This window comes from Rana temporaria, chromosome 2 (genome assembly GCF_905171775.1).
Source record: "Rana temporaria chromosome 2, aRanTem1.1, whole genome shotgun sequence".
NCBI classification, from domain to species: Eukaryota; Metazoa; Chordata; class Amphibia; order Anura; family Ranidae; genus Rana; species Rana temporaria.
In genome coordinates, this window is record NC_053490.1 from 182,283,037 (window position 1) to 182,298,593 (window position 15,557).

General features: G+C 40.1%; 1 protein-coding gene across 1 annotated transcript in view; it reads right to left on the reverse strand.

The window, feature by feature from the left end:
* Nucleotides 1-15,557, reverse strand: part of ABCC4 (ATP binding cassette subfamily C member 4) — a 344,218-nt gene that overhangs the window by 224,254 nt on the left and 104,407 nt on the right. The window contains exon 10 of the mRNA XM_040336098.1: nt 10,305-10,394. Within this exon, the coding sequence (XP_040192032.1) occupies nt 10,305-10,394 (90 nt within the window). The remainder of the gene's footprint in view (nt 1-10,304; nt 10,395-15,557) is intronic.

Consider the following 15,557-nt stretch of genomic DNA (forward strand, 5'->3'; position numbering starts at 1 on the left):
GTTGATGGCGCCGTATCATATTGCCCGTAAGACGAGACGCTGGTACAAAAAAGTGTCTCTACATTTATTTCAATTGGCTCTACTGAATGCTCATGTCGTATACAGAGCTTCAGGACGGAATGAATCCTTCCTTCAATTCCAGAGGGATATCATCACAGAACTCCTGTATCCAGGCGGTATTGTACCTCACCATCTCCTACCAAATGCAGTAAGCCGACTGCATGAGAGGCATTTTTCTTATGTCCTCCCGAGTACCCCTACCCAACGAGCCCCCCAAAGAAAATGTCGTGTCTGTACCAAGCGCGGATTTAGGCGTGACACCCGTTATTTTTGTCCCAAATGTCCTGGCAATCCTGGTCTTTGTATTGGTGAATGTTTTGAACGCTTCCACACACACGTTAATTATTAGTGTAGGGTGAAACATTTCACAGGCTAGGCACACTCACACAGGGTCTCCCAAGATGCCATCGCATTTTGAGAGACCCAAACCTGGAACCGAAAAGTTGAAGTTACAGTTCACAGTTACAAAAAAAAGTGTTAAAAAAAAAAAAAAAAAAAGTAAAAAATAAAAACACACAAAAAAATATAAAATAAAAAAACCAAAAATAGTTGTCGTTTTATTGTTCTCTCCCTCTCTATTCTCTCTCTATTGTTCTGCTCTTTTTTACTGTATTCTATTCTGCAAAGTTTTATTGTTGTTATGTTTTTTCATGCTTGCTTTTCAGGTATGTAATTTATTTTACTGTTTTCAGGTACGCCATTCAGCTGTTGCGCGGACTTATTTATCTTGACAGCAACAGCGTTTGCTCCCACGATATATAAAGCCGCGACTCCAGTGCTGTAGGAGGTGATTTCACCACCACAGTTAAAAAAAAGAGCATATATGCCGAAGCATGCGGGCAGCAGGGGCGGAGGAGCGATTTTGCTCCTAATGCCGCGTACATACGGTTGACATTCCTACGGAGGCTTTCCCGTGGAAAAGTCTGACCATGTGTACACGGCATAGAAAAGTCCGACCGTGTGTACGCGGCATAGAAAAGTCCGACCGTACGCGGCATAACTTTTTTGCGGGAGGATGCCCCCATGCTTTGGCATATATATATATTTTAGGCACAGGTTGCGTTAAAAAATGTTTTATTTTTTACTATGTTTTTTTATAGGTATTTGCTTTGCAGGTATGGTATGATCTTACTGTTATACTGGAATGTTACTTTGTTTTAATGTTAACCATCATTTGCTTAGCAGGTACGCCATTCAGTTGCAGTGCGGATTTATTTAGCGTGACAGCAACAGCGTTTGCTCCCACGATATATAAAGCCGCGACTCCAATGCTGTAGGAGGTGATTTCACCACTACAGTTCAAAAAAGAGCATATATGCCGGAGCATGGGGGCATTAGGGGCGGAGGAGCGATTTTGCTCCTAATGCCGCGTACATACGGTTGACATTCCTACGGAGGCTTTCCTGTGGAAAAGTCTGACCATGTGTACACGGCATAGAAAAGTCCGACCGTGTGTACGCGGCATAGAAAAGTCCGACCGTACGCGGCATAACTTTTTTGCGGGAGGATGCCCCCATGCTTCGGCATATATAAATGGTGCATGTATGCCCATCATTAGAAGTGGGTGGATGAAGGGAGGTATTCTAATGGTGGGCATACCCACCGATCAATCTTTTTTTTGTTCAGCCAACAGACTGCATGAAAAAAAAAAAGATTACAATACATGTCCAACAAGAACCATCAACGTACTGGTATGTTGCAGGACTTTGAATGGTTATACCAGAATGATGCCTGCGGGTTTAGGCATCATCTTGGTATCATTCTTTTCAGCCAGCGGTCGGCTTTCATGTAAAAGCAGTCCTAGCGGCTAATTAGCCTCTAGACTGCTTTTACATTCAGTGGGAGGGAATGTCCCCCCCCCCAGATATAAACGGCGCCATTGAGAATATGGGAAAGCATTTTATCACACCGATCTTGGTGTGGTCAGATGCTTTGAGGGCAGAGGAAAGATCTAGGGTCTAATAGACCCCATTTAAAAAAAAAAAAGAGTACCTGTCACTAACTATTGCTATCATAAGGGATATTTACATTCCCTGAGATAACAATAAAAATGGTAAAAAAATAAATAAATGGAAGGAACAGTTAACAAATAAAATAAAAAAAGCGAAATAAATATATAAAAAAATAAAAAAATAAAAAAAAGCATCCCTGTCCCCCCCTGCTCTTGCGCAAAGACGAACGCAAGCGTCGGTCTGGAGTCATATGTAAACAGCAATTGCACCATGCATGTGAGGTATCACCGCGAAGGGCAGATCGAGGGCAGTCATTTTAGCAGTAGACCTACTCTGTAAATCTAATGTGGTAACCTGTAAAGGCTTTTAAAGGCTTTTAAAAATGTATGTAGTTTGTCGCCACTGCGCGTTTGTGCGCAATTTTAAAGTATGTCGTGTTTGGTATCCATGTACTCGGCCTAAGATCATAATTTTTATTTCATCAATAATTTGGGCAATATAGTGTGTTTTAGTGCTTTAAAATAAAAAAAAGTGTATTTTTTCCCCAAAAAATGCGTTTGAAAAAACGCTGCGCAAATACTGTGTGGAAATTTTTTTTGCAACACCTACCATTTTAATCTGTAGGGCCTTTGCTTTAAAAAAATATATAATGTTTGGGGGTTCAACTTTACTTTCTTGCAAAAAAATAATATGTTTTTATGTAAACAAACAGTGTCAGAAAGGGCTTTTTCTTCAAGTGGTTAGAAGAGTGGGTGATGTGTGACATAAGCTTCTAATTGTTGTGCATAAAATGCCAGGACAATTGAAAACCCCCCCAAATGACCCCATTTTGGAAAGTAGACACCCCAAGCTATTTGCTGAGAGGCATCTTAAGTCCATGGAATATTTTAGATTTTGACCCAAGTTGCGGGAAATATAAATATATATATATATATATATTTTTTTTTTGCGCAAAGTTGTCACTAAATGATATATTGCTCAAACATGCCATGGGCATATGTGGAATTACACCCCAAAATGCATTCTGCTGCTTCTCCTGAGTACGGGGATACCACATGTGTGAGACTTTTTGGGAGCCTAGCCGCGTACGGGACCCCAAAAACCAATCACCGCCTTCAGGCTTTCTAAGGGTGTAAATTTTTGATTTCACTCCTCACTACCTATCACAGTTTCGAAGGCCATAAAATGCCAAAATAGCACAAAAAAAACCCAAATGACCCCATTTTGGAAAGAAGACACCCCAAGGAAACTGCTGAGAGGCATGTTGAGTCCATTGATTTTTTTTTTTTTTGTCCAAAGTGATTGAATAATGAGAAAAAAAAAAAAAAAAGAAAAATGTGTCACTAAATGATATATTGCTCACACATGCCATGGTTATATGTGGAGTTGCACCCTAAAATACATTCTGCTGCTTCTCCTGAGTACGGGGATACCACATGTTTGGGACTTTTTGGGAGCCTAGCCGCGTACGGGACCCCGAAAACCAAGCACCGCCTTCAGCATTTCTAAGGGCGCAAATTTTTGATTTCACTCCTCACTACCTATCACAGTTTCGAAGGCCATAAAATGCCAAAATAGCACAAAAAACCCCCAAATGACCCCATTTTGGAAAGTAGACACCCCAAGCTATTTGCTGAGAGGCATGTTGAGTCCATGGAATATTTAATTTTTTTGCCCCAAGTGATTGAATCATGACCAAAAAAAATTAAAATAAAAAAATGTACAAAACATTGTCACTAAATGATATATTTCTCACACATGCCATGGTTATATGTGGAATTGCACCCCAAAATACATTCTGCTACTTCTCCTGAGTACGGGGATACCACATGTGTGGGACTTTTTGGGAGCCTAGCCGCGTATGAGACCCCGAAAACCAAGCACCGCCTTCAAGATTTCTAAGGACATAAATTTTTGATTTCACTCACACAAATCTTGAAGGCAGTGCTTGGTTTTCGGGGCCCCGTACGCGGCTAGGCTCCCAAAAAGTCCCACACATGTGGTATCCCCGTACTCAGGAGAAGCAGCAGAATGTATTTTGGGGTGCAATTCCACATATAACCGTGGCATGTGTGAGAAATATATCATTTAGTGACAACGTTTTGTATTTTTTTTTTTTTGGTCATTATTCAGTGACTTGGGGCAAAAAAATTAAATATTCCATGGACTCAACATGCCTCTCAGCAAATAGCTTGGGGTGTCTACTTTCCAAAATGGGGTCATTTGGGGGGGTTTTGTGCTGTTTTGGCATTTTATTGCCTTCGAAACTGTGATAGGTAGTGAGGAGTGAAATCAAAAATTTATGCCCTTAGAAATCCTGAAGGCGGTGATTGGTTTTCGGGGTCCCGTACGCGGCTAGGCTCCCAAAAAGTCCCACACATGTGGTATCCCCGTACTCAGGAGAAGCAGCAGAATGTATTTTGGGGTGCAATTCCACATATAACCGTGGCATGTGTGAGAAATATATCATTTAGTGACAACGTTTTGTATTTTTTTTTTTTTGGTCATTATTCAGTGACTTGGGGCAAAAAAATTAAATATTCCATGGACTCAACATGCCTCTCAGCAAATAGCTTGGGGTGTCTACTTTCCAAAATGGGGTCATTTGGGGGGGTTTTGTGCTGTTTTGGCATTTTATTGCCTTCGAAACTGTGATAGGTAGTGAGGAGTGAAATCAAAAATTTATGCCCTTAGAAATCCTGAAGGCGGTGATTGGTTTTCGGGGTCCCGTACGCGGCTAGGCTCCCAAAAAGTCCCACACATGTGGTATCCCCGTACTCAGGAGAAGCAGCAGAATGTATTTTGGGGTGCAATTCCACATATGCCCATGGCATATGTGAGAAATATATCATTTAGTGACAACGTTTTGTAAAAAATTTTTTTTTTTTTTTTTTTGGTCATTATTCAATCACTTGGGGCCATAAAATTAAATATTCCATGGACTCAACATGCCTCTCAGCAAATAGCTTGGGGTGTCTTCTTTCCAAAATGGGGTCATTTGGGGGGGTTGTGTGACATCTTGGCATTTTATGGCCTTCAAAACTGTGATAGGTAGTGATAGGTAGTGAGGAGTGAAATCAAAAATGTATGCCCTTAGAAATCTTGAAGGCGGTGCTTTGTTTTCGGGGCCCCGTACGTGGCTAGGCTCACAAAAAGTCCCACATATGTGGTATCCCCGTACTCGGGAGAAGCAGCAGAATGTCTTTTGGGGTGCAATTCCACATATAACTATGGCATGTGTGAGCAATATATCATTTAGTGACAACTTTGTGCAAAAAAAAATCAGTTTGTCATATTCCCGCAACTTGTGTCAAAATATAAAATATTCCATGGACTCGACATGCCTCTCAGCAAATAGCTTAGGGTGTCTACTTTCCAAAATGGGGTCATTTGGTTTTTTTTTTTGCTATTTTGGCATTTTATGGCCTTCGAAACCTTGATAGGTAGTGAGGAGTGAAATCAAAAATTTGTGCCCTTAGAAATGCTGAAGGCGGTGCTTGGGTTTTGGGGCCCCGTATGCGGCTAGGCTCCCAAAAAGTCCCACACATGTGGTATCCCCGTACTCAGGAGAAGCAGCAGAATGTATTTTGGGGTGCAATTCCACATATAACCATGGCATGTGTGAGAAATATATCATTTAGTGACAACTTTTTGTAAACATTTTTTTTTTTTTTTTTTTTTCGTCATTATTCAATCACTTGGGACAAAAAAATTAAATATTCAATGGACTCAACATGCCTCTCAGCAGTTTCCTTGGGGTGTCTACTTTCCAAAATGGGGTCATTTGGGGGGGTTTTGTACTGCCTTGCCATTTTAGCACCTCAAGAAATGAGATAGGCAGTCATAAAATAAAAGCTGTGTAAATTCCAGAAAATGTACCCTAGTTTGTAGACGCTATAACTTTTGCGAAAACCAATAAATATACGCTTATTGCGATTTTTTTTACTAAAGACATGTGGCTGAATACATTTTGGCCTAAATGTTTGACTAAAATTTAGTTTATTCGATTTTTTTTACTTTTTGTTATAAGAAAAATCATTTTTTTTCAAAATTTACGGTCTTTTTGCGTTTATATCGCAAAAAATAAAAATCGCAGAGGCGATCAAATACCATCAAAATAAAGCTCTATTTGTGGGAAGAAAAGGACGCAAGTTTCGTTTCGGTACAACATTGCATGACCGCGCAATTACCAGTTAAAGCAGCGCATTGCCAAATTGTAAAAACACCTCTGGTCTTTAGACAGCGTATTGGTCCGGAGCTTAAGTGGTTAAAAAGAAAAAATTTGCTGATAGCTACATGCATTTATATCCAATACTATTTCTTAAAAATAAACTGTCAAAAAGCATTTACAAATTGCAGGGTCCCCATTCATCTACAAGTAAGGTACATGTGGAAGAATTATAAATGAAGCCTTCTGTTTGGCCTTCTCAACATGGTATAGTTTAGCAGGTGTCGCCTTTCCTTCATTATCAAGGGAATTTGAATTATTTGGCATCTTAAGTAATTTTAAAATTAATGCTGCTAAATCATATTGCTTAGGATATATAACTTTCTACAAGCACCCAAGATTCTACCGCAGATACATTTCCTTTTCAGTGGGCAGAGCACTCTATCAAATACTTATGAGTCCAAATACATTCACAACTTCAAAAGCTGTACAAGCTTAATTTCTGCCCACTCTTGCAGCAGCGCATGGTCACCAATGCGTCATACTTGGCTGGGGCAAAAAATAAAAAATTCAATATTTTTTTTTTTTTAAGGCTATTATCCGATTAATCGAAACAATAATCGGCCAACTAATCGATTATGAAAATAATCGTTAGTTGCAGCCCTAAATACAATTATGTTAATTTTCCTTTTCTATACCAGAAATATGGGGTTTGGACAAGTAAATGAATTAAGTAATATACTATACTATTATTATCATTAGTCCTTTGTATTTATCCAGCCAGTTTTACCACTTGCACATAGAGGGTTTTGGTTGAGTTGAATAAGTCATAAGATCTTAAGGATCATAAGATCTTCAGGAAAAGGGCAGTCATTTCCTGATGAAGCTATGCAGCGAAATGCAGAGAGGTCGGATTGCCTTAGCTATTCCCGTGGACCGCTTGTCACGTCACGTCCGTTTGAGCAGTGAGACGCACGTCAGAATCTGGCGAGACAGGCGGCGTCTTTGTCTTACACTGTAACGGCATTATCCTTTGAATTAAAATGTTTATGCTGGTCCAGCTGGTGTCAGTCTGGGCACCCTGACATGTAAGCGTATATATCTGGGGATTGGTTTTAAAGGGGAACTTGTTGCATGATCACTGTGTTTATCTTCTTTCTTGGTGATTGGTGTATATCCTGCTGAGGAGAAGCAGCGTCTGAGATGTAGAACAGAAAACTTGGAACCCCATACTGGGAGATCATTTATTACACGCTTTGTGGTCCAGCGGGCCTTTTGGCTCTGGTGAGGGTTTAGCATGAAAATAAGCAAAAGTATGTGCGTTTGTGTGCTGTGGAGATATGAATGCAGCCCAAGACAGGAAGTGTGTTACTGGCTGGAAATAATGGAAAAAAAAAAAAAAAAAGAAGAAAAACAAATTCAGCCACCACAACTAAGGATTGGTAAGCTGCAACATATTACACCTGTTTTTTGCTTTATTACCGCTTTAAGTCAACACGATTTAGTGGAAGGAGTGGGCACAAACCCCTTACCTTGGGCATCCGTTACTGGGCAAGTCATTTATTTTTTACATTTATTACAGGTAATTGTATAGCACCGTCAATTTACGCAGCACTTTACATATATATTGTACAATCGCATCAGTCCCTACCCTCGTGGAGCTTACAAGGTCCCTTACTCACATACATACATACATACATACATACATACATACATACATACATACATACATATACTAGGACCAATTTAGACAGAAGCCAGTTAACTTATCAGCATGCCTTTGGAGTGTGGGAGGAAATGGGGAGATGCCTATGTAAACAAGGCAGTTCCCTGTTCTGCCTAGCAACATGACAGATCTACTGCTCCCTGTCATCGGAAGCAGTGATCTCTGTCGTGGTAGTGAGACCATCCCCCCTACAGTTAAGCCTCGTACACAATTGGATTTTTATTGGTCAAAGCGTAGGATTTTTGTCCGAAGGGTGTTGGCCAGGAACTTGTATATCATAGAAACGGCAAAGAATTGTCGGCCAACAAACACAAAACAACGTGGTTTTTCAGCTCTTAAGCGCCACTCTTTGGGCAACTTCTACTAATGTTGTGTTATGGTGAGCATTGCTTCCGTGCATGCGTGTTTGTACACAGACTTGTGTACACACGCTCTGAAAATGGCGGAAAATTTTTAAAGCATGCTATCCCACATTTGTCCACAGAAAATCCGACAACAATTGTCCGATGGAGCATACAAACGGTCGGATTTGCCAACAGCCTGTCATCACACATTTCCCGTCGGAAAATCCGATCCTATGTACGAGGCTTTAGAATCACTCCCTAGAACACACTTAACCCCTTGATCGATCCCTAGTGTTTAACCCCTTCCCTGCCAGTGTCATTTTCACAGTAATCAGTGCATTTGTATAGCACTGATCGCTGTATAAATGACAATGGTCCCAAAATAGTGTCAAAAGTGCCCGATGTGTCCGCTGCCATGTCGCAGTCACGATAAAAATTGCAGATTACCATTACTAATAAAAAATAATAATAAAAATGCCATAAATTTATCCCCTATTTTGTAGACACTATTAGCTAGATTCAGGTACAATGGAGCAAACTTGCGGCGGCGTAGCTTAGCGTGTTTAGGCTACGCCGCCGTAAGTCAGCTAGGCAAGTACATGATTCACAATGTACTTGCCTGCTATCTTACGGCGGCGTAGCCTAAAGCGGGCGCTTAATTCAAATGTGTTTGAGGGGGCGTGTTTTATGTTAATGAGGCTTGACCTCACGTTTTGTACGTTTTTTCGAACTGTGCATGCGCCGGGCGCCTACATTTCCCAGTGTGCATTGCGGCCAAGTACGCCGCACGGGCCTATTGATTTTGACGTGGACGTAAACAACGTAAATCCTGATTCACGGACGACTTATGCAAACGACGTAAAAAATTCGAATTTCGACGCGGGAACGGCGGCCATACTTGACATTACTATTCCAATAGGGCCTAGCTCTAACTTTACGCGGCCTATCTCTTACGCAAACGGCGCAAAAGTACTGCGTCGGCCGGGCGTACGTTCGTGAATCGGCGTATCTCCTCATTTACATATTCTACGCCGACCGCAATGGAAGCGCCACCTAGCGGCCATCCAAAATATTGCAATCTAAGATAGGACGGCGCAAGCCGTCGTATCTTAGATATGTTTAAGCGTATCTCTGTTTGAGCATACGCTTAAACATAAGTCAGCGTAGATTCTGAGTTAGGTCGGCTTATCTACTGATAAGTCGGCCTAACTCTTACTGAATCTGCCTATATAAACTTTTGCGCAAGCCAATCAATATACGCATATTGCAATTTGTTTTTTACCAAAAATATGAAGAATACATATCGGCCTAAACTGAGGAAAAATTTTATATATTTGTTGGGGGATATTTATTATAGCAAAAAGTAAAAAATGTTGTTTTTTTTAAAAAATGTCGCTCTTTTCTTGTTTATAGTGGAAAAAAAAAAAAAGAGGTGATCAAATACCACCAAAAGAAAAAGCTCTATTTGTGGGAGGGGGGGGGGGCGGGGGAAAGGACATCAATTTTGTTGGTGCCATATCGCAAAAGGTGCTCTGGTCAGGAAGGGGGTAAATCCTTTCGGGGCTGAAGTGGTTAAAACAGAAATCATCTTTGAAAATAATTCAATTTTAAGCACAATAAAATTGTATTGTGCATCTGTAATTGACATGAAATGACTCTCACAAAAGCATTAAACTTGTGTTCTATCCTTGTATCTATCATTTCATCAATCATTTCAGCCCACGCTAATGCACTATTTTCCCTTTCACTGGAAAACATCAAACAGCCAACATCCCATAAGAAAATACAATACATCAGGGTAAGGTAAACTAAGCGGACTATTGTGTCTTCACAAAGAAGTAACACCCCGAGCAGTTTTTGCTGGCATTTCATCACCCATTTGGAATGCATTGGGACAATCAATGTAAATACATGTTCTCTTTCACCATGAGCCCAATGACAGACTCTGAATGCAGCCTACAGAAAGTATCAGCACTTTCATTATGCTGGAAAATGACAGTTTAGCAGTATGTAGAGCGCGAGGAGAGAAAGAGGGAGAGAAAAATGATACTCACTTTCCCTGCTCCAACAGGTCCGATTACAGCCAGCAATTCCCCAGGTCTCACACTGCATGAGATATTCTGAAGGGTTGGCATTTCCAAGGTCTGCAAATAAAACAATATTTGATGTAACACCAATGTAGCCAAGCAAAAACTATTCAAACTTGTGCAATCTCTTACACTCTGAACTGACAAACAGAAATTGCATTTTATATACCAATAGACAGAATAATAATTGACAGCATCACTTTGTTTAATTAAAAAAAAAAAAAAAACCCAGATGGTTTCCCTTACAAGGAATGGCAGCGGTGGCAGCACCCGAGAGCCGACCCGAAAATTGGCTGGGGAGCCGACATTGCAGGAACAGGTAAGAGTCCCAATATTAAAAGTCAGCAGCTACAGTATTTGACGACTTTTATTTTTCTTTGTGACGGGGGTGAATCCTCTTTAATAGGGTTGATTTACTACAGGCAAATAGACTGTTCACTTTACAAGGGAAGTTGCACTTTGCAAGGGAATCATCAAAGCTTGGTGAAAGAGGTTGGGCTCTGCTGACTTCCATAATTCAATCATGATTGAACTCAATTCTTTAACATTGCAAAGTGGAATTGTACCACATACACCAAGCTCTGGAGAAAACTTATTTGTGGAGCGCAACTTCCCTTGCAAAGTAAACTCAGCAAACAGCCAGAGTAAATCAACCTCATTGAGTGTTTGGTGTAGAGCAGGGATAAGCAATTAGCGGACCTCCAGCTGTTGCAAAACTACAAGTCCCATCATGCCTCTGCCTCTGGGTGTCATGCTTGTGGCTGTCAGGAGTATTGCTATGCCTCATGGGACTTGTGGTTCTGGAACAGCTGGAGGTCCGCTAATTGCATATCCCTGGTGTAGAGTAATCAGTCAGCCTTTTTCCCACATAAAATGGAACATCGCATACTGAACATGCTGTATTCGAATACCGACTATGATACTATATAAAGTTCCGATTTTTTACCCAAAATCTCAATATTCACTTCAGTTATCCATAATGTGAAAAGTATCTGTACAATATTGGGTATTCAAGGAGAACAGGAGTTTTCTAGCACAAGATTGGATAAATTAAAGTGGTAGTATACTCTGTACTACCACTTTAACCTACAGGTAAGCCTATAGGACGGCTTACCTGTAGGTATAAAGAAAATCTCCTAAACCTGTAAGGTTTAGGAGATATTCCCCCTGCAATGCGCTGCTGACTTCAGCGGCGCATGCGCAGCGGAGATCCTTGACGGGGAGAAGCGACGACTTCGGGGGGATCCTTGACGACTTCGCCGCTCCAGCCAATCACAGCGCTGGAGCGGCGATACCCATAAGACACGCCGAGGAAAGATGACATCTCCCTCGGCGTGGACCAGGTAAGTTCCTCATCTCGTTCGGAGGCAAATATTTCATAATGAGCTAGTATGCGGTGCCTGGGATCACATAGAAGCGGTGCAGGAAACCACATTTGAGTCCGACAGGAATCGCCCTGCATTGCTGTTCAAATCACATGCAATTATTAGCAGTGCTATTTGAGCCCATTTGTTTTGTATGGGCTTAAATCACACGGCAAACGGTATAGATTTTAGGTATCGGAGTACAAGTACTTGTGCAAATGCTTAGTTTTGGCCCCCGATACCAGTATCAGTGCAACCCTATTAATAACTTTGTATTAAAAAACAAAGCTAAATCTGCACTATCATAGTAGTGAGCAGCCACAAACAGTCTGGTGAAACAAGAAAGCAATATGTAGTATACAAAGACATTTTTTGTAGCGCTAAAATAAAATTTTAAAAATAAAATAAAAAAAAAAGACACGAGAGTCTATCAACACTAAATAACAGTGTAATCAAAAGTAAGTCCATGTATGTGCATAAACTTGATAGATGAATGAACCATGTGCAGAAATTTATTCCAAACCCACAGTGATTCACGATAAACTTAACGTGTGAAAACAACCACCACCACCAAGAGGGGAGGCTTACCAGATATATTGAACCCAAGTGAGCATACGCTCAAAGGGTCAATAAGGCTGAATGTAGGTAGATGGAGGTCGCATCAGCAGGAACTAAGTATGCAATCGGCAGGATACACTGAAGACATCACTTGAACCAGGAAGGAGGGGGGGGGGTATCAACAACTTGGAGATGAGTGCATAGAGGAAATGAAAGGCACATAGTGTGATTCCGTAAAAACATGGAAGGTTTAATGACATTAAAAACACTTACAGTTGGAAGAGTAAAAAAGGACATCAATATAGAAATGTGCATGGCAGCAGTAGAGTCCCGATGCGTTTCGCAATATCTTGCATCATCTGGGGTTGTTTTCACACGTTAAGTTTATCGTGAATCACTGTGGGTTTGGAATACATTTCTGCACATGGTTCATTCATCTATCAAGTTTATGCACATACATGGACTTACATTTGATTACACTTATTTAGTGTTGATATAGACTTTTTATTTTTCAAATTTTATTTTACCGCTACAAAAAATTTCTTAATAACTTTGTATTGGATAATAGGGGGAGAAGCACCTACCCTAGGATTCGATTGCTGCCTTTGACCTCTTTAGGGAGGTTTTTTTACATACTTCCTATGTGGTGGCCAGGGAAAAAGGGGATTTTTTTCTCACAAGATACACAAAGCATTTAAAGGACTTATTTGTAGTTGAAGGGAAGGCATACAAATTCCGTCTGTGTCCCTATTGAGATGATGCCTTTGATTTCCCGTGTGGGCACAAGACAGGATAAAAAAAAAAAAAAAAAGAGGTACTCTTCCAAAGCATGTAGTAAGAAAAACCTAAGCCACACTCTATGCATAGCTTAAAAAGTAAAAAAATAAAAATAAATAGCTTTTGCTGAGATTTAAATACCAATGTTTATCTGGCTTACAAAGCTTGCAGCCAAATAAGGCTTGGTAATAAGTGACAATATAAACTATGCCAAAGCTAAAAAAGAAAAAGATGTTAGCTATCACCTTGTCAAAATACACTGGGGGGCAGGAAGGTGCTGTTGGTTGAGAAAACAGCAATAATGAGTAAGGAAGACAAACAGGGATTTGAGCTTGCAGTTAAAACATAGGCTATGTTCCAGCGCGTTCATATGAGACAGTTTGTCACAGTCCTGGCCCCAATATCTACAGGCAGATCATTCACCAGATAGAACTGAAAACATGATATGCGTGTGTTCTTAGAAATCTGCCAAGCACCAAGTAAAGAACATCATACATTGCTTTGCACTTACAAAATATTGTTTGGTCATGAGGTTTTCAGAACAAAATGTTGTCTATTTAAGCCTTAAAAAAATGTGACAAAAATATTTCACAAGAGATATTGTATACAAAACTAATTATAATGACTTTATAGTTCAATTGAAAATGGAAAAAATGACATGGCGTTTACTTTGAAGCAGAAAAGTAACACTGCATTTTAGTGTTCAATACAGAACATGCCCCCTGGCATTGGTTAAGAAATGAGTACTGGTTAAAAATTAGACCTTGTAAGAAAATGTATTGTGAAAAAAAACTATTAAAAAAATGCAATGCTCTGTACACACGATCGGAAATTTCAGAATGGCCTAAAATCCAATGGAATTTTTCATCTGACTTCCATCAGTCTTGCATACACACTGTCAGACAAAATTCCCACCGTCTAAAACGCGGTGACGTAAAACACTACAACGAGCCGAGAAAAATTAAGTTCAATGCTTCCGAGCATGCGTCGACTTGATTCTGAGAATGCATGTTTTTTCTCTGTCGGAGTTCCATACAGACGATCGGAATTTCCGCTAGGATGTTTTCTATCGTCCAACTTTCTATTTCTAAACACCAAGTCCGATGGGGCCCACACACGGTCGGAATATCTGGCGAAAAAATTCCGTCTGACTTTTTTCATCGGAAATTCCGATCTTGTGTACAGGGCATAAGACGTTTCCACTTCCAGGATTCCATCCAGGTATTTTTACACTCATCATAAGATGATCTCCTAGATACAATATACATTGTTCTAGACTACATAAAAACAATTCACAGATGTTTTAAAAGTTCTGCTAATGTAAAAACATCACCGATCAGTAGAAATAGCAATTACTTCCATGATCTTGGTGATATTTCTTTTACATTAATGTTAATAATTGCAAGACACATTTTCACACAGGCCATAAACTTAGGAGAGAATATTCAGAATGTATTCTACAAAAGTACCAGTAGGTGGCAGCAAGTCAACAAAAATAGATCAGGTAAACTGAAAAGTAAAAATCCTGTATAACAAGAGAACAAGATGATCAATATGATGCCTGCGACTGTTCAAGAACTGCTACATGCTGCATGCATGTTACTCAATAACCTTAAATATTATGGGGAGCTGGGGGGGGGGCAGGACACAACTTTAAACCCATAGTATTTGCCCAGACTAAAAAGTGCACATTAGAATACCAACCAAATATTACTCCTGTGAGTTTTTACACAAGTCCACGAATCAGACAGAAAAGCAAACTGGAACATTGCCAAGTGATATATTTTTTTTTACTAAGTGGATATTCCCTTGGACTTTATTTAATAACAGAATGGTATAACACATAGCAATCAATTATGTACCCACGTGTAGCAGTGTTCTGTTATCTACTGTACATAATGAACAACTAATTAGTTGCCATGAATATATGTTTGTGCCAGGTAAAAATAACACCTCTTTCAGACATCAATTAAATATCACAAGAAGCCAAGTGCTGTAAATATATCAACCAATTAGTGAAACATAATTTATTGACATGGATTTACACTCGGCACAGTTTTTTTTTTATTCTCTAGAAAATACATGTTTATGTGGACTTTTTGTATTCAAGGAGAATTAAACCCATCAATTTACCAGTTTCCATAAACAGTCAAGGTATATCATGAATGATAACCTTCACAGTTGCTTGTGCTCACAACAAAACTGTCCAGCCATGAAATGGCTGGTGCAATAACTGATCACATGTGCAGCATCATGGCAAATGCAGATCAAATAGAGGCTAAAATGGCAGCTTCTGTGACTGTAAAGGAGAGGAAGGTTTAGTTATACTTCAAGTAAAATATCAGATGCCCCTGCACGTCTGGGAAGTGGTTTCGTTACCCTGACTGGACGTCATCGCGGCGATCGGTGATGCGGTATGTCAGTCTGACACACCACTACACTGACCTTGGTAAAGAGCCCCCGGCAGAGGTTCTTTACCATGTGATCAGCCGTGTCCAATCACGGCTTATCACAATGTTAA